The sequence below is a fragment of the Chlamydotis macqueenii genome, chromosome Z (assembly GCF_036417535.1).
Source record: "Chlamydotis macqueenii isolate bChlMac1 chromosome Z, bChlMac1.mat, whole genome shotgun sequence".
Classification (NCBI taxonomy): domain Eukaryota; kingdom Metazoa; phylum Chordata; class Aves; order Otidiformes; family Otididae; genus Chlamydotis; species Chlamydotis macqueenii.
This window is the reverse complement of record NC_141593.1, coordinates 11,098,802-11,117,858: the sequence shown is the minus strand read 5'-3', so window position 1 is coordinate 11,117,858 and position 19,057 is coordinate 11,098,802. Positions and strand designations below refer to the sequence as shown.

The 19,057-nt window shown below is 40.4% G+C and overlaps 1 protein-coding gene across 1 annotated transcript in view; it reads left to right on the top strand.

Moving 5' to 3' along the window:
- The window catches only part of ADAMTS12 (ADAM metallopeptidase with thrombospondin type 1 motif 12), a 170,931-nt gene that overhangs the window by 112,316 nt on the left and 39,558 nt on the right, over nt 1–19,057 (top strand). Inside the window, exons 13-15 of the mRNA XM_086770225.1 lie at nt 6,703–6,836; nt 13,426–13,546; nt 18,298–18,542. Coding sequence (XP_086626351.1) covers nt 6,703–6,836; nt 13,426–13,546; nt 18,298–18,542 — 500 coding nt within the window. The remainder of the gene's footprint in view (nt 1–6,702; nt 6,837–13,425; nt 13,547–18,297; nt 18,543–19,057) is intronic.

Genomic DNA, 19,057 nt, shown 5'->3' with positions numbered 1-19,057 from the left:
TGGTCAGTCCATCACATGTTGTCTCTGCTGCTCCTTCCTCCTCAGGAGGAGGACTCCTCACGCTCCAGCGACGGGAGACAGTCCTGCACAAAATTCTCCAACCTGAGTCCTTCCCATCGGCTGTAGTTCTTCATGAACTGCTCCAACATGGATTCTTTCCACAGGGTGCAGTCCTTCAAGAACAGACTGCTCCAGTGTGAGTCCCCTGCAGGGTCACAGGCCCCGCCAGCAAACCTGCTCCAGCATGGGCTCCTCTCTCCACGAGTCCACAGGTCCTGCCAGGAGCCTTCTCCAGCGTGGGCTTCCCACAAGGTCACAGCCTCCTTCAGGCATCCACCTGCCCCAGCGTGGGGTCCTCCCCAGGCTGCAGGGGGATCTCTGCTCCTCCGTGGGCCTCCATGGGCTGCAGGCGCACAGGAGGCCTCACCATGGGCTACACCACGGGCTGCAGGGGAATCTCTGCTCCGGCACTTGGAGCACCACCTCCCCCTCCTTCACTGACCTTGATGTCTGCAAAGTTGTTCCTCTCACATGTCCTCACTTCTCTCTCCAGCTGCAACTGCTGTTGTGCGTTTTTTTCCCCCCTTCTTCAATATGGTGTCACAGAGGCACTGCCACCATTACTGATGGGCTCGGTCTTAGCCAGCAGCAGGTCCATCTTGGAGCCAGCTGGCAGTGGCTCTGTCACGTACAGGGACGGCTTCTGGCAGCTCTCAGAGAAGCCACCCTTGCAGACCCCTGCTACCAAAACCTTGCCACATAAACCCCAATACAAGCTTGTTTTTTATTGTCAGGCTTTTAAAATCCTCTCCTGCTGCACATGGGGTTTAAGAGGAAAAGAAAATATGAAGCTTTCCCAAACCCTGAGTGCATGTAAGAGTTTTTGTGTGGAAGCATCTAGATGAGGCGATGAAACCTTGAGCTAGACATTTTGTGACATTTTAGACATTCTGTGTTCCTTCATCCTGCTGGAAAAACAGTAAACAATCTAGATGGTCACAATTTTCTCTCCCGGCTTTAATTTCACAGCTTACATAAGCCGATTCTAATGAATGTCACGTAATTAAACACTGTTATAGTCTGCTTTTCTGTTGTATAACTTGTACCTTCACAAGAGGACAAAGACTATTTTTTTAATAGCTTATGATTTAATATAAGGTGAGATGCAACAAACAGCTTCAACAAGCAGCCTGGTAGAAAAGCAATGAATGACATCTCACTCTTACCTAGACTAACTATATTTAAGGTTCCAATTGAGATTTTCCCTTTTGTTTTAAATTAGTTTGGGCCTGTTGAGGAACTTGCATAGTCCTGTTGTGGATTTGCCCTGGAGCACAGAAATCCATGTGCTCAAGCTGGAGCACCTGAGTATCCCTGGGAGTCTTAAAATGAGGGGGAATTCCAAGTTCAAAGCTGGCTAAAGCATCCGGCAGCTCTGACCAGGATATTTTATGAATTGTTCTCATGAACCAGGCCCCTACTTTGACACTTTAGTCAGACTTTGGTGCTAATCTCCTTCTCTTGCCATCAGACTGACTCCACATTTATTTCATACTATTTGACAAATTACATTTTTCTAAATCTGATATCTTCTCAGGGGTTAACTTCCATATAGTAAGTATGAGTCTTACATTGAATCATATAAACACCTTTCTTTTCTCAGTCAATGCCAGGATCATCGGCAGATAGGGGTTGTGTTGCTGAAGTGTTTTAAATTTCCTATTTCTTCCTAAATATGCCTGTGTATCAAGTAAGATCTGTACTGATAGTCGATGAGCTAACAGCATGAGGTAATGTTTCTGCTGCCACTGCTTTGACATTAAACTTTCTTTGGAGTTCCAAGCTTGGTTAAAGTGATAAAGTAGCTTCACCTCAGAGTTTTTTTCCCCATTTTGTCTGTGCTTGGTAATTGTCTTTTCTATTTTTCTTTGTTTTGGATGTCCTCATCCAATTCTGAGTTCTCACAGAGGTGAGAGTTTGAAGACAGACCTACCTCTTTTCTTCCTTGTGAAGTAGGGAAAAAAATGAAGCGTTATCTTCTACTGGCACAGTAGTAGATACACATTAATCACATCCTAGGTTAAGCTAGATCCTTCCTGCATGTGAACTCACTGCTCAGGAGTCAGCTGTGAGGGAAACAAACTTAAATTGGGAAGGGAATATGCTTCTTTCTGGTTAACATCATGTTCTTTTTACACTTGGTGCATCTGAACTCCATTATAATATACCCAAGGGAAAAAATCACATGCCTGGAGTTTAGGACTTTTACTCAGCTTTTCTGGCTTGCTTTGTCAGTTCTGTTCTGATTACGAATAAGTCATTGAGCACTTCCGGGAGCTCTATGGCTTGGGATTCCATTACATCTGTGTTTCTTCTATGTGTTAGAGGATTGATCTTGTCTGTATTCAAATCAGCAGTATAATCTTGGTGCAGGATATGGGCACTACAGATAAAAAACAGAATGCAATTTTTCTGCTGAGTATTGGTGGCACCTCAGCTAAAATCTTACATCCAGCTGGGAGCAATGCCTTGCCACAAGGATGCAACCAAACTGGAGGTGTTTTGCAGGAGAGCAACATGGAAGTCAAATTATTTGGAAAAAAGTAGACTATAAGAAGGGTTGAGAAAAACAAGTTTTGCTATAGAAAAGAGAAGATGGAGTGAGTTGTTAACTACTTGAAGAGATTTTCTAAGGGTATTTAGGATGCATGTCCCTGAGGTAGTAGAGATACAGGCTAGCAAGACTGCATGGCTCTGTGCAGTGTTGTGCTCAGGTCTGGATGAAGGTGTCAGGATCCAGGCAGGTCTGTGCCCTTCTTAACTGACTTTGAAAAGCAGGGCCCTGTGGTCTTATCAGCTCAGTTTAAATGTAGCTCTTCTGTTTTCAAACTTGGATTTGGCATCAAGTTTTCTGTTGCTTCCTTCATACTGGAGCTTCCCATCCCCTCCACTCAAGCAGTACAGGAATCCCCAGAGAAAGACAGATCCAGCAGTTCTTCATGTCCATGAAATGCAGGACAAGCAGAAACAGCCAAAACAGCATGAGGGAACTTTTGGTTACTCATTAAGAAGTCTTCATTGCCGTATGGGTGGTTAAATATTAGAGCAGTTTGAAGAATAAATATTATCATTGTAGATATAAATACAATCTAAGCAGGAGCAGTCTAAGTGGCTTTGATCCAACTTTGATGTGAAAGGATGGGTAAAATCCTGTAGGCTTTATGCAGGCAGAAATTAACTCTGTTTAAATGGGAATTCAGTTTGCTTTTTCTGAACAAGGATTGTGTGAACATGGTCATTACTGAGTGTTCGCAGATTGGATCTAGTATTTCATGCATATCCTGGATAGCAAGAATTTCTATGTGTTTTGGCCTAAAAGTTACAAAGATTACAACCTTTTTGTTAAAGTTTCATAATGAATTAATCAGATTTGCTGAAGTAACTGAAGCTAATCCAGCTGCTTTACTGAGATCCTTCTGAGCAACTGTAGTGCTGATATTGATCTTAGTTTAATCTTTTTAGATTTTCAGGGCTGAAATAAGATTTCAAAGACCTGAATTCAATGACAGTCTTCGCTTTCAAGTTCTTATATCATTTTGCAAAATGTATTTAGTTTTCTTGTGTGTCAGTTCTCTATCTGAAAATAGGAGATGAAAGTACTTTCTAGGTCTGCATCTGTTTTGTATTTGAAATGTTAGACTTTTGGAGGACATTGGCTGATTCTGGTATGGTTTATTTACAGTTGTAGAATAATGGAACCCTGATCTTTTGTCAGATCCCTGAGCTCAGCTGTAAAAAAATAATAATGTTAGATAAGTAAATAATTTTAGAAAATGAATGGCTAACATGGTGCTAGGATAATTTCCTCAGTGGTGCCCTAACTAGCCTTTTGTGCAGATGAAATATCAACATAACTTGAAGAATGGTGGCAAGAGTATAAATATTAGATAGAATTGAGTTTGCAGGGAGGAAGCAATATCCTCCTATTTCCAGTGGGGCTCAGTAGAAAACTAATGGGAAGAAAAGTAATACAAAATTTGTGGGTACAGATGGGATGTAATTTTAGATCAGTTATGATAATTAGGAAAACCAGGAAAACTTTCATGCCTAGAAAGCCTTTCTTTGAATCATGAACCTTTGCAAGTCTGAAAGTTTGCTTGTTATTTATTTTTACTTTTTATTTTGGCTTAGTAAGGGAGTTATCTTTCTCTGCAAACTTTTTCTGAGCTCTATACTTAGAGCATCATAGTTAAAACAGGAATATGTCAGCAGTCAGCACTGCCTGCTTTTTCTTGCTCAGTGATTTCTGAAATGAAGTTGGATACCATCTTGCTTGCTGTGGCAACACACGTCTAGGTAGAAGGTACAGATATATCTGCTGGTCTACATATTTCATAGCAAGCGACGTAGAAGCTGAAATGGCTTTCTGCAAAGTCTGTGTCTGTCAGATCAATTCTGAGCAGGTGACAGACTAACTGGAATTCTGAGATTCTCCTTTCCATAAGGGTGTTGTGCTTTGTATTTAAAAAGTGGTGCATTGAGAAGGTAAGGTAGGTAAGACAAAATTTAGAGCACAGATCAGATAAGCCACATGACCAGAAAGAAGTAAAATTACTTACATCGTTTATCACGACACCTCTCATCTGAACAACTGATGGATATTATGGCTGGCAGTGTTCACAGAGATGCTGAGGGCTGTTAAGGATTACAAACTTTATGTTCTTGTCTGAGACTCTTTTGTAGCTCCATCTCCATCGATATTCTTGAGCATGACTCATATCACCTTGTTCAATAACCTCGGTCCATGTGTGTCCTCTGCATCTGATTGGTCTGTTACCCTTTATGAAGGCATCTTTGCTTGAGAAGCCACAAGCACCACATTGTTGTCAGTCCTAAGATGCCATTTTATCTATACTGACAAGAGGGAAAACACAGAACTCCTCATTAAGGTTTTGTATTTCCTTTATTGTCTCTTTTTAAAATTTTTTGGATCGTAGTTCTGCAAAGATCGTGTTTATGTGAATGAGATTTATAGTGTTAAAGCTCAGGTACGTAGGACTCAGTCCTTAAGCTGCAAGCACCTTGGAGGCAGGAGCTGCTGTCAGTTTTGTGTACTGTGTGGCACTGCGTGTATGTTGGTACTGTACAAACCAGAGCAATGAAAGCTAATTTCCCCCTTCAAAAGAATAAAACCTTTTGTAGGAAATTACTTGGTTTCTTTGCATTACCAAAAGTTGGAATTTCCTTCATTACAAGAAATTCCTCTAATTTTAAACACAGTTCTTTCTATGAGACAAGCCAGGTCAACAAAGGAGGAAGAGGAGGAAGAAAGAGAAAGAAATTAATTAGCCAGAATGTAGAAGATTTATCGTTACCCTGCATCCCTGTGAGACCAAGGAAGCAGCTTTTGTTGCCTGTGTCAGACACAGGATGAAACTCACTCAGCAGAGGCACCTCTGCAGCACGGAGGGAGATTTTATTAAAATGCCTCAATAGTGATGCCTTGAAGTCCCTACTGACTGGTGGTTTTAAGGCCCACTACTTTGCTCAGCAAAGCATTTCAGCTTGCTGAGCATGAACACATTGCTTTAGCACCTGCCTACACTGGGATCTTGGAATAGATGAAAACCAGAAGACAGGTCCTCTGTTGCTGTCCCTCCTCAGTATGACAGTGGGTGATTGCTTTTTTGGTCAGATGGTTCTGGCTCTACTGGAGGGTTTCCAGAGAGTGATACAAGGGCAGGGATTGTATCGGTCTTTTTTTTTTCACTCTAGTTTCAGTTCTAACTCGTCTTCCATGTACACAACTTATTCACCAAACTTGTATCCTTTGACTCTCACAAGCCTGAGTTTCAAAGTGTCCCATTCCCAAGGGCAGTGTGCGTTTGGCTATGTGCGTGTGTCTATGAGGCAGGGCAGTGTGCGTTTGGCTTTTCTTACTCCGTAAAATGGAATAGACAAAGTCTGATCCATTGTAGAATATCTTGTTTCAGAAACCCAGAGATTGCTTTTTCTACAGCTTTTCTCTGCTCTGTTGCTTCCATGCACATCTATCCAGGAACAGCCTGGGTCTGTCAGACCCACTAGTATTATCCTCATTTCATAAATTGCCAAGCAGAAAAAAAATCTACTGTTTGAAATAATTTATTAAGTACCAGCTGAATGAATGAAGCAGTGATGTGATGCTCTACTGACATACAGATTAGAAGCAGCTATTTGACTGCTCTCTCAGAGAGGCCGGCAGCAGGGATGAGTAGTTATAAATTATCTCTGAAATCACTCAGTCATCAGCTGATGGAAAACTGTTGCTTGTCAGTGTCCTTGGCAATCTCACCCCCAGTTTCCTTCTGTCTCCTCACTAATAACAGTTGGTTTTGCTGGTTTTCCATCCCTTTCTCCATCACAGCTGATGGCCCCATTACTGTTCGGCTCAGCCAGCTGGTTGTTAATAGAGAGCATGGAGGCGTGAAGGCACCAGCCTCCAGCTGTTTCCTAGAAGTCCACAAGTGGCATGTATCCGGCCTGTGTCGCTCTGTTAGCAATATGACTCTATCTCTGCTAACTGCTTCTAATGAGGCCATTTCTGTCTAGCACCAGGGAAAGTGAGTGGATGGTGTAGTGACACATTGTCATTCCCCGAGCATTGCAGTTCAATGTCCCACTGAAGTATTTTCTGAGGAAGTATGTTTATTTTCCTTTCAGCAAGCCCCTGTGAGCTCCACTGTCGCCCAATAGATGGCCATTTTTCAGAGAAGATGCTTGATGCGGTCACTGATGGTACTCCTTGCTTTGAAGGAAGGCACAGCCGAGATATCTGTATTAATGGCATGTGTAAGGTATTGGGTATGTTTGCATGTTTCTTTCTCTACAATTTTATTTTATAAAGTTATGGAAAAATGTCTAACAAATTTTTTTTGAAGATCGAGGCTAAGTACTCCATTTTATCACATTTTTAATGATCACAGAAACAAGTTTATAGAAACAGCTTTTCCAAGTAGACATGAGAGTCGTTTCCATCCTTTTTAATGAATCCATCAGACTGAGTGCTAATTACTTTTTGTACCTTTTAACTCCTCTATTATAATATTTAAAACATCTTAAGAACATATGTTTCTTTCTGATGAGATACTTTCACAAAGGATTGTAGCTTTAGCGTTGTAATCAATGTCACCACTTTCTGTGGTTTTATTATGAAAATGCAGTTTAACATTACGCATTATGTAACAGTTTGAACTGACTTGTAATAGAATCAGACATTTGCACTTGAGGGCAGTAAAAACTATTTTAGTTTACAACAGTAAATTGAATAATGCTGTGCGGTGAGATAACAGGCAAACACGGAGTATGTGGTTCAGTAATAACCAGAAGGGACTGCAAGAAGTCATCTGTTTCATCCCTTTACAGAACCATGTATCTTTTTTGACATTTTCTACATTCTTTTCTTAAAGACCTCTAGTGATGTAAACTCCACATTTTTAATAGGTGATTGGTATACCCTCTCCTGAAGACTTTCTATTTTAGTAGAATGCCAGTGCCTCAAGAGAGCACCAATAAAAGATCTGTTTTAAGCTTTCCTTGCAGGTCATGCGATTTGTGAAAGGTAGCTACCAAAACCCTGCTCACATTCACAGTGAAGAGAGTCTGCTTGACTTCGCTGAGAGCCAGAATGGGTCTTTTAACTGTGACAGGGAAAGACCTGACCTGGCCTTGAGCAGTTCAAGCCGTATGGAAATACATCTTTAGCACATTGAAATGTTTAGTGTGTAAATGTTGCATATCACATCAGTACTTTTGACGTGCATTTGGAAGAGGCCAAGTGCTAAACTCAGAAGGCTGTTTTTGTGATGTTACACTTTAATTTTCTGCTTACCAGCCAAAATGTACTGCTATCACTACGGTTAATTTTAGTTTCCATATGCTTTCTGTATTGAACCTTGCCTGTGACAGTTGAAATTTATACCTATTTTAGAAACAGCAAAACTTAATTCTCACAAGTGATAGATCAGAGATGAAAGAAAGGTAATTCTAATTGCAGTTTGTAGATACTAGGTATACTTCAGTGTTCTATAGTTCTGGGGACTCAAAGACTTTCTAAAAATTTCCTCCAAGGTGCTGGTGCTATCATAAATACAATTTTGTCAGGATTTCGCATGTTGACTACTGCTTCACATCTTCTGACAAACAGATTTAATTGGAGTCAGAATCACCATGTGAACAATATAATCCTACAGCTGCCTCAAAGGAGACCAGATGATGAATAAGCAACCCAAATAGCTCACATTTCTGAATGACAGTGTGCTTTTGTCTGGAATAGATACCCAATTTGAGGAGAAGCTTTTTCAAGTATCTTCATGTAATTCACTAATATTTTAGTCCAGCTAGTTAAACACAATACATACATTACAGGTCACAGTGAGTAAATCTGGAAATGTGTTTAATATAGTTAGTCTGGTACATCATTCTTGTACTCCAGTAGCAACATGTTGCTAATGATGTGAAAAAGGAGTTCCCAAACATTTGTGGCGATGCCTATTAAAACACTGTTCTGGTTTTCAGTACTGTATCTCACAAAAACACTTCACATTTGTTCTAAGTACTAAAATAACACTTCAGTTAGGTCTGAAATTGAGCAAAAAATTAAAATGGTGAGATGTTGTACATTAGATCCACTGTCCATATCACTCACATGTGTTTGGTATGCAGAGTAGCTGTTTTTTAACAACCAAGTTCAAAGTCTTGCTAGTCGATATGTCAAAACAAGATACAAAGGTTAAACCAAGAATTTAGTCTCCTAAATTCAACTGATTTCAATCTGATTTTGCAGTTTGCCATGGTTTTGTTCAGAGCAATCAGAGGAATTGGTCTTAACTTGATGGCTAAATGTGGATTAAGATGCCTCGTTTTAGATACCTGAGGTATACTGGATGCTTTCAGAGCCACCTTGGCAAAGCCATAATGTGCATCTTCAAGTGGGAAGTAAGTAAGGACAGCCACTAGCACTGATTCACTTGTTCCTTGCAATTTGCCCAATATATGGGTCCTGATTTTTTGGAAGTGCTGCCTATGCCTCAGTGCAGAAGGAAGCCTTACCATGAGGTGTTGTTAAAATGGTATTCCTCTAGAACTTGCCTCATCAATTCAAAGATAGGCTAGACTTGTTAACTCGTTTGTGGGCCTGGCATATAAAACAGCTGGATCCTCTCTCAGCTTTGTCCTTACACAGAAGAGGAGTTCTGTGTGCATGTGTAATGCTGTTAAATCACTCAGTGCTGGAACCAGTGCCTGTAAAGGGGGATCTCAAAGCTCCCTGCCTGCAGTTGAAAACATGTTTTGTTCCAGGTGGTGCTAATAAGGAGATGAGACATGCAGTCTCCTTAGTCCTTTTACTGTACTTGTGCGTAGCCTGACCTTCCTTCAGGTGCCGCCTTATACTCCCTCCTGTCGTGATGTCTAACTTATAAACAGTTTTGAGTAGAGGGAGTCAACAAGATCTGTCAGTAATTTAATCTACAATTACTATGATAAACCATGCCTAGTTTCCTATTTAGCCATATTCCTCTGCACTCATCCTTTGAGTGTCACTTTTCTCCTTTATTTAGAAGATCTTTAAAGCACATATCATATTTTCCTGTGTTTCAAATGATACATCACAAGTGCACTCAATTCTTACTAGAGCAATCAGTTGCTCCTCCAATGTTAATAAGGAAAGGTACTGCCATCTGAATATGTTTGTTGAGCACTGATATGTACATGACTGAGGAGTCTGGTTAAATGTGAACTGTTCTCTGTGATAATTCACAATTGTTATCTTGAGAGACTAACATTGTATTGGAGAATTACACAGCTGTGTAGTACTGGGGAGGAAAACGTTTTTTTTTTCCTATTGCTGAAAAGCAGATTACATATCAGATTTTTTGTAGTAGCTTTACTGCCTCTCGCTGTGGTTCTGTCTCCTCCTCCCACTGCTAGACTGGCAGGACATTGATTCAGACCTGTCTAGACAAATTGTAAGAGAAGTAGGCACATCAGGACACATTTTTCCCCATTCAGCGCAATGTCATGACACCAGTCAGGGAGACAAACGGAAGGAAGAACTTCAAAGCACAATGTAGCATCCATGGAACTTTGATATTCATGCTGTACACCCAGACCATACCCTTCAGTGACAGCAAGGACTTTTTGTATCTGCCCCCCACTGTCAATCTGACTCAAAAGTTTCTCACTCTGGAAGTGGCTAAAGGGTAGTATCGCTTGCTGTTTTCGTTTTAGTACCTGAGCAGCAGGAAATAAATTGTTTCTCCTTCCTGTAATGCAGCCAGGCAATTCAGGTTGTTATTCTGCCTCCGCACTGTGTGCTGGGACCAGAAGGAAAGCTAGTCTCAGGTGTGTCAAAAAGGCTCTTGATGAATGGGACAATGGTGATGGGCTACATGGAGGGATGCTGGTTTGCGCTGCGCATGCTGTGGCACACAGCGGCTGCTGTAGCACAGCATGTTTCATTGCCAGACGGTGCACAAGGATGTATGCAAAAGAATCAGAGCCTAACTGCTGCTGATTTTTTTCTTGTTTTACAATGTGTCTTTAGTCTCCAGAACCCTTTTAATGGCAACTTGGCAGAAATATGAGGCACATTATTTAAGGCAGTTTTAGAAAATATGCCTACTGTGTATCTAGAAGAATCAGAAGAATGAGGAAAGCAAGTAAAAGGGAGGAGGAAGCAACTATACATTAATCTAATGGATGGCAGAAATAATGTGATATTCTCTGGAGTGGGAAAGTAAAACATGGCCTGGAAATTAAAGTTCATGTAAATGTATTTAGAATGAATGACTGCTGGAGTTGTTTATTCTGACGCATGTGAATATACACTTTGTGATGGTCATTAATGGCCTTGTGAGATGAGGCCCTGTTGCTAGGTATGAAGGTGATTGCACCACTCACAGCACCTCAGAGCTTGAGAATAAAATGAAGGCTTTATTTACTGTGACACAGTAAATTGCCTGCCCTGACACAGTTGTCTGCAGTGCCTCATTCTTGGGCATCCCTGCACCCGACCTTGCCACATATATAGGTAAGACTGCGATGCCTGATCAGATACAAACTGTTTCAAATATCAGAGGAAAAACAAAATACAAGCTTCTGTGATTATAACTGGAAGGAACAAAGGGATTCCCTTCATGTCATAGCAATGTCATGTCTTGATGCCATGGATGTGTTGCTAAAGGAAATGTATCTCCAAGTGGGGAAGATCTGAGTTGATTCTGACAGAGCTGATACAGAGTACGGCCTATGCAGAGACACTAATTGGCACCCCAGAGGTAGGAAAGTGATGATACCATGGTGCTGCCACCAGATTCATTTGCTAGTGCCAGTGCGGTGGTTCAGGACTAGTTTGTTCAGCGTTTGGGGATTTTTACACTACGCAGTACTCACAAATATACTCAGTGATGTTCATTTCAGAATGTCTGACTGACAGCCTGAACTAGATAAATTATTTCTGGACACAACCACTCAAACAAACATGAGCAGTAAATAAAGATGGACAGAAGAAACCTTTTCAAGAACATGTGTTTTCCACCAGAAAATGCTAATTGGGCAAAAATGACACAATTTAAAGATAAGTAATTGTTTTTTTAGAAGTTCAAAAGAGAAGCTCCAAAACACATTTATAATAGCAGAACATGAAGTGCAAGGGTTCCATTTCCGTATTTTCCCCAACTTTTTGTTTAATAGTAACTGTGCATAGAATAGAATATCAACTTAAACTTTCAGGACTCTTCAGAGAGGCTGATTACTCCTCTGGCCTAATTATGAACCTGATAGCAATGACTTTGCTAATTGTTTGTAAATTATTAACAAATGTACTGCTGGTACAATAAATATCCTGCAGAATGCATCTCTTAAAAAAATAGCTACATACCTACCTCTTTAAAATCTTAGGAAGTCTTAAATATAAACTGCAGTCAGTCTGTAGATAGCAGGTGAAGAGTCAGATCTGAACTCTTGGCAAGATAAGGAAACATCTTGCACTTATCACAGTGGCCTCTGTGTACTTTGAATACTTCATTAAATCCATCTTTGGTCAAATAGCTACAGACCTGGAGGCAAAAAAGTAGTCACATTCTTAACAGTGTGCTTATCTCTGTAACATTCTGTACTGCTCATAAATGTGGTCTTTGGTGCTGAGATGTGTCTGTGTGGAATACATTACGAAACTTTCCCTTTTTTCAAAGTAGCCTTCACTGAAAGGAGAGAGAAGCTGAGGCTGCTGCAGAGCCTTTTGGCATGGCCATTGTTTTTCAGAGCAAGCATCAAAGGTGCTAGCTAGGTGTTGGCATTAAGTGATAGATAAGTCTTCTTTGAACCCTCTGCAAAAATGCAAGTGACATGGTTTAACGCCGTTTGTAACTGGAGGCCTTTCCTTGCTTCCATTTTTGCAGCTTCTCTAGCTATTCATTAAATCAGTGCTGCATAGAGGAAAAGTTCAGGTGTTTCCTGAGCTGAAAATGGTGGAAAAATATTAGAGAATGCAGGAGCCTCTATACCTAAATTAATCTACTAGATGGATTTTCCTGTCAGAAGCTTACAGAAGATTACAGTAGCTGCTGATGTACTGAAGGTAAAATAAGATCAGAGTCAAAAGAGAGGATATCCAGATTTTCATACATCAAGAGGGTGTTAGAAGTTGGCAGGTATTGCACCTGAAAGCTTATTTTGTGAAAATCAGCTGAGAAAAACTTTACATAGCACCAGACTTAAGGCTACTCATCTAAATCATAGGTCTCCCAATATGTTGAATATTATTAACAACCATTAAGTGTTGGACATTAGATTGTGTTCTGCAACTTTACGAGTTTTTAAAGAGATGTAAAGAACATCGCAAAACCAAATTAAGATTTTGTTGAAGCTTAAAGGTATTAGTGCATAGAATTTTTGGTTTGGGTAAGGAAGAAGTTTTGTCCTGACTCAGTATAAATAATTTTTTTTTTCCTCTCATTTTCTCCCTGTAGCAAGCATGAACTGGAAAATCAGTCTTTACCAGAACTTTATCCATTCACCCATGCTGGCAAGCTGGAGAAGCAGCTGTCACGGGTATAAAACTTCATGCCTGCTGAAGAGTTTCTCTTTGCCAGGGAATTTGACTGCAGCAGAGTTTTTGCACTATCCGATGGCCACAAAAAGCTGACATGGAGGTTTCAGTTCTGGTAGTTACTGCATTGTATTTCTGGGAATCCATGGATGCTTCTACGACATAAGAAAGCAGACACAAATACTAGATGTATAGGCCAATCCTAGATGTTGGGTGGCACATTTCCGTCTCAAGTACCTGGTCACTACTATATATTTCATGACATGGTGGTGGTTGTTACTTGTTTGTTTGTTTTTTGCAGGCCACGTTTATTCTGAAACAATTTTTCCTTCTAGACTGTTGGCTGTGATTATGAGATAAATTCCAATGCAACTGAAGACCAGTGTGGAGTTTGCCTGGGAGACGGCTCTGCATGTCGTACAGTGAAGATGATGTTTAATCAAAGTGAAGGATTTGGTAAAATGAGATTCTTTTTTTAAACTCATCAGTTGGTGAAGTAATTTCTCTATATAAAAAGGATCAAGCGCTTGTCATCACAACCTGAGTGATCAATCTGCATAGTAAATTGTAAATGCATGTCTCACAGTGACTCATACTTCTGCCAGAAAAGATCTGTGGTCTGTGCTTTTGAAGGTCACCTTGTCTAGTAAAAATTATGTCAGAGACCAACAGGTCCTACGCAAGTTACACAGATAATAATAAAACCCAAAATAGCAACTGTGTTTACAAAATGAATGTAATTTACCACTTTGGAAAATCTGGACCAATTTCTGGACAACATAAAGCACCAAGAAAGTTCTGGAGTGAGTGGTTTGGGGATTCATTTCTAAATCTGATACCATTGGCTCTGGTGACTGTATGTCACCTCTTCTCCATGCAGAACTTTGCACTTCTGGTCACTCTAAAATATTCTCTGGGATGCCTCTGGCTTGAAAGGGGAGAAGGGTAACTTCCTGCAGGGTTAAGGTGGTCTGAATCGGCACTCGGGGGACTGAGCCTTTCTTCACTGACAGCAGTGAGACATTCAGGCTTTAATTTACCTTGTGTGGGATGAATGGGAGCCAAAAAGTCTAGAAGAGGGAGTGGAAGACTAAAACTGAAGGACAGCCATGGCAGTGAGCTGGAGATTTGCACAAATATGATTTGTGCTAGTAATGTAGAGCTGGTTTGGTAAGATTTTCCAAAATGTGGGGGGAAAACACTTTCAATATTTCAGGTTTTTCTCTGTACTGTATACTTGGTTTTGCTTTCCTGTGCTCCATATCCCACGAGTGAACTGTGAAGATGCTACAACCATGCAGCAGTGCAGGTGGTATATGTGTGTGAGACTTACAAAGGAAAATCTAGAGCTCCCTCTCCTCCAATACCACAGTAATCCTCCAGCCTCTGATCTTTCGCTTCTGCTACTCTAAAATTCACTATGCCTTTGACTCTGCATGGGTTTTACAAGGCTGCAGATGATGTGAAGTTTATTTTCAAATAAAACAGTTTTACTGAAAAGGTCCAGTACTGTAATACATGGGCGGATAAGTGCCTCTTATTTAATTTAAATTAATTTTCTGTTTTATCTTCACTTGGCTTTTTCTTGCCACAAGATTCAATAAGCCTCACTGACAAATACTGCAGAGGGATACTGAGGGTTAAGTAAAATGATTTCGTCATTTCCTTTAGATTCAATAAAAAATTGATTGATTCTGCAGATTCTTTGCCTTCTACAGACATTGACTCCATTGGAGACAAAATAAAGAAAAGTATGGGGAAAGGCAGACCCACAACATGTGGGTCTCAGTGACGTTCACAGGTGTTAAACTGAGAACAGAAACATGGTTTTTTTTATGGTATCTGGCTTCTTGTTGTCTCTGATGGGTACTGTGGTGTTCCGTCTTGCGGTTACAGATTTATGGCCGTGTCCAGCAGGACAGCAGGGCCTTTCTTGGGTCTGGTGCTTGCAGCAGTGTGTATTCTGTCTGCAAGTTGACTAAGTTACCCAGTCAGACTAATGAAATGCTATGAAGGAGTTTTATTAATTCAGCCTTTCACTTCAGAACAGGGTAATCAGTTTTATCTGAAGTCTTACCACCTCATGTTCAGAAAGAAAAGTTTTTAATTCTCTGTTATTACTTGGATTTTCTTTAAAATTCTTTGTCTTTCCTGGGGTTGCAAAATGGGGCCCAGGGGCTCCCAACACAGCTGCAGGAATGACAGCATCATTTGTGTAATAGATTCCATTGGAGTTTCATGATGGAAAAGAAATCAGATGGCCACAAATGGTCTCAGCTGTCCACATTAATATTAACAAGTACCTGGTCTGCACCTCGTTTTCAGGAGGTTTGTTTGAAAATCATTTAAGTTGCCTTGGCTTACAGCAGAAAGGTTGCAACATGGGCTGGGTGTTGAAATGTGAGGTCTAGGCATAGGCAAAGAAGTCACAAGCTATCCTGTTGCTAAGGTAGAAGATACCTGCCTTTATTTTGAAGTAGAGTATTTAAAAGTGGAAATCTCTGTTCTTATTCCTGTTGTTGTGGTGATCACAAAGGAGTGAACAGCAGAACATTTGCGAAGTGATGCAAACTCTTTTGGAAGGACAATAAATTGTGCTGCTGGATGAGGAGAAGTGTTGGGGCAGGAGAAAGACTGAGGCACAAGTGACAGGGGTTTAGGCCTTTGGCAAGTGCAGGGACTGTAGAGTAAATAAATAACAAAAAGGGGGAAGAGGCTGTGAGGATCACACAGGGATTTGCCTTGGAAGGAGTGACTAGGAAAAATGTGGTGGTCAGAAGGATGGGTAGTTATCCTGTCTTTGCCCTTTTGTGTGCTTTGGAGGAAATGAGTTTTCCAGCTTTGAATAGTGAGGGAACAATGTATTTAAAGGTGTGAAAATCAGGAAATGAGGGATTCTACAGTAGGGGTGGAGGTGTCTTACTCTGCCAGTCAGAAGGCAAGATTAAGTGTAAGTCACTCCTGCAAAGGGCTAAATTTTAGCAAAGGGATGGTCAAACAAGGAAACTGTGGCTGTATGCACCCTAACTTGGAGTTTATCCTGGTCCTGTTATTTCCTGACCAACTCGGCTGGGACTGAATCGACATGTGCCTTGGTATCCTTGCTACACATGTTTCCTTTTCACGGAGCTAAAGTGCTGACAGATCTGGTGCATGCCTGGACCTAGCCCCAAGATGGTGTCTGGACATAACCATGATGCAAGTGTTGATCTGAGAGACTGGAAGGTCTCCTGGGTCCTCACCTGGGAGACTGTCTCTGAGATATAATTTTTTTTCCCATTACCATGACAAACTGCAGTGCTCCCTCCATTCCAAGGGTGGGAAAGATGTATTCAACTATAACTTGACTTGCAAACCAGATATGCCACCACGAACCTGTGCTGTTTTCTATGTGATATTCTTGTGGTAATGCCTAGAGCCTTGGAGGAAGACTGTGCCTCAGGAACATGCATTTTTAAGAGAGAGAAGCTTGCAGATACAACAAACTGGAGAGCACGATGAGAGCTGTTATGATAAGGAGAAATAGCCAGATCTGATTATTATCTGATCTGCAGTATTGTGCTAGTTACCTGAGTGAAATTACTCCTGTCTCATAGCAATGGGAAAAGAGAAATTAGCTCTTCAGTCCTGGTAGAGCTGTGCCTGCAGTAAGGGTTGCGTGAATTTATTCATGTTGTACTTTCATTCTTGGTAGGAGCATATAGATTTAATTTTAATTAAAAAGGGAAAGATTAATAGTATCTGAGAGTTGTCATTTCACGGGTGTGTGGTAGCACCCGCAATGTGGATGCTCCAGGACTTAATGAGCACAGCGTGTAGGTTAGACAGCTGACATTTTCACTGTTACTGAATCTCAGATATATAGAACCTTATCAGATGAAACCATATAACCAGGAACAATTATGTAAACACCATCCACAATCATTTTAAACAAAATTTTATTATGTTGAGTGACAAACTCAAAAGCTTACTGCTGATTAGTTTTGCTTTCAAGAGCAGATAATATTCATTGGGAATTAGTGTTAGATTCTGGGAAATCAGGAGGTAGTTTAGCTAGACAAAAAAGGGAGGGCCAGGGAGAAGGGAGTGTCATACATTGACCAAATGGTAACATCTATCACCAGACAGTTGCAATACAGTTAAAATCAGGTTCATGAGCAACAGCAGATGCTTCAGACAAAAATAATTATGCAAAAACTTGAGAGGATACCTGTTTTTATGTTACAACACAAAGAAAATTATGTTTTATTGATGTAATACTTTGTGTTTTCGACAAATGTTATTCTAATTACATCCGAAAAAACCTCCTGGAAAAGGACACCAATGTTGCAAAGCCAGGCTGTCGGGACATGACACAACTAAGATTTTTCCGTGCTGTGTTAATTTGGCCCAGTTGTGAGTATGCCTTCTAATTGAACCTTTAGTTACACGATCACACACTGTGTTTGTAACATGCCTCCTCTGCACTGAGTGAATAGAACACATCAGGGAATCGTTAGACCTTGGTTACTTATAATAGATCTAGACTCCTTGTTTCCTATAATAGAGGTTACTCACTAATCCTCTGGATTTTGTTATTCTCTTCACTTAGAAAGACGGAAAAGTTTGGATTTCCACAGTCAGTCCATGAAACTTTCAAAAGGTGACATCCAGAAAATCATCCCTCATGAACATTAATCAATGTATATATATATTTTATATATATATAAAAATTATGTGTTACTAATACAATTATTAAGATCCTGAAGTAAACAGATTCTTTTTGTACCATAATGAACATATTACATTAGAACAAATATTTATCACCCTACAAAAGAGCTGCAAAGAAAAATCAGGTGTTGAAGACTTTGAGGAACTTATTTACAATAGCAGGTTGTTGTACAGCATATAAGTACTTCTGGTAGGCAGACAGTGTTGATACTGAAGATCGCTTAGTATGACCACTGTGGTTTATCTCATTCATGTGCATGAGTAAGCAAAGGTGTTAAACTTATTTCACAAGAAAGTTGAACGGTATGTGGGTTTTGAAATTTATTTCTTGCAGTGTGTGATGAGAACTGAGGAACCACCTGTGTTGCAACTGACTGAAATACAGGCTCTGTGATAGTATATTTTCAAGCAAAGCTGATACTTTAGTAGTTTTAAACATAAGCAAAATGCAATGACGTATTTGTTATTCACCTCCACAAACCTTTCTTGTCTCTTAGGATATGTTGATATTGGGCTGATTCCAAAAGGTGCAAGGGGAATCAAAGTTGTGGAAGTTGCAGAAGCAGGAAATTTCCTTGCTGTGCGAAGCAAAGACCCAGAAAAATATTACCTGAATGGAGGCTTTATCATCCAGTGGAATGGTGAATACAAAGTGGCAGGCACGATATTTCAGTATGACAGAACAGGGGATCTAGAAAATCTGACTGCTCCAGGACCCACCAATGAATCAATATGGATTCAGGTAAACAGGAGATCACTAGCAGAACCTGCTGGGTTTGGATGGTAGGAGACAGTGTGGAGACTCTGAAACTGGAGCTGGAAAAATATTTATCTTTGTGTATATTAAACGCTCTATTAGCATACTTCTTGCAAAAATCAGTTGAACTATTCTGGAGAGAAATAGTCACCTTGCTGGAGAGGGTTGTTCATTCTGCCTGAAAATAGATGTCTGGTGTCATAGTCTGATGATTATTAAAGGATGGTGTAATCCCATGCTGCTGCTAGGATAGGGATCTGGCCACTTGTCATTGGTCAATCCTTTGCCCAAACTTCTTGTATCTTGTGACAGCTTAGACCAACATGTGGCTGTCATGTGAACCAGACTCAGATGAAAAGTAAGTGTCAGAAAAAGGGAGCTGATACCAGGCTGCGAACAAACACTGAGAGCTAGGGAAGGCTGACAGCAGTTACAGCTTACACTGAGCAAGAAAACACAGGCTTAGATAGATGGATTAATAGCTTATGGTAAATGAGATT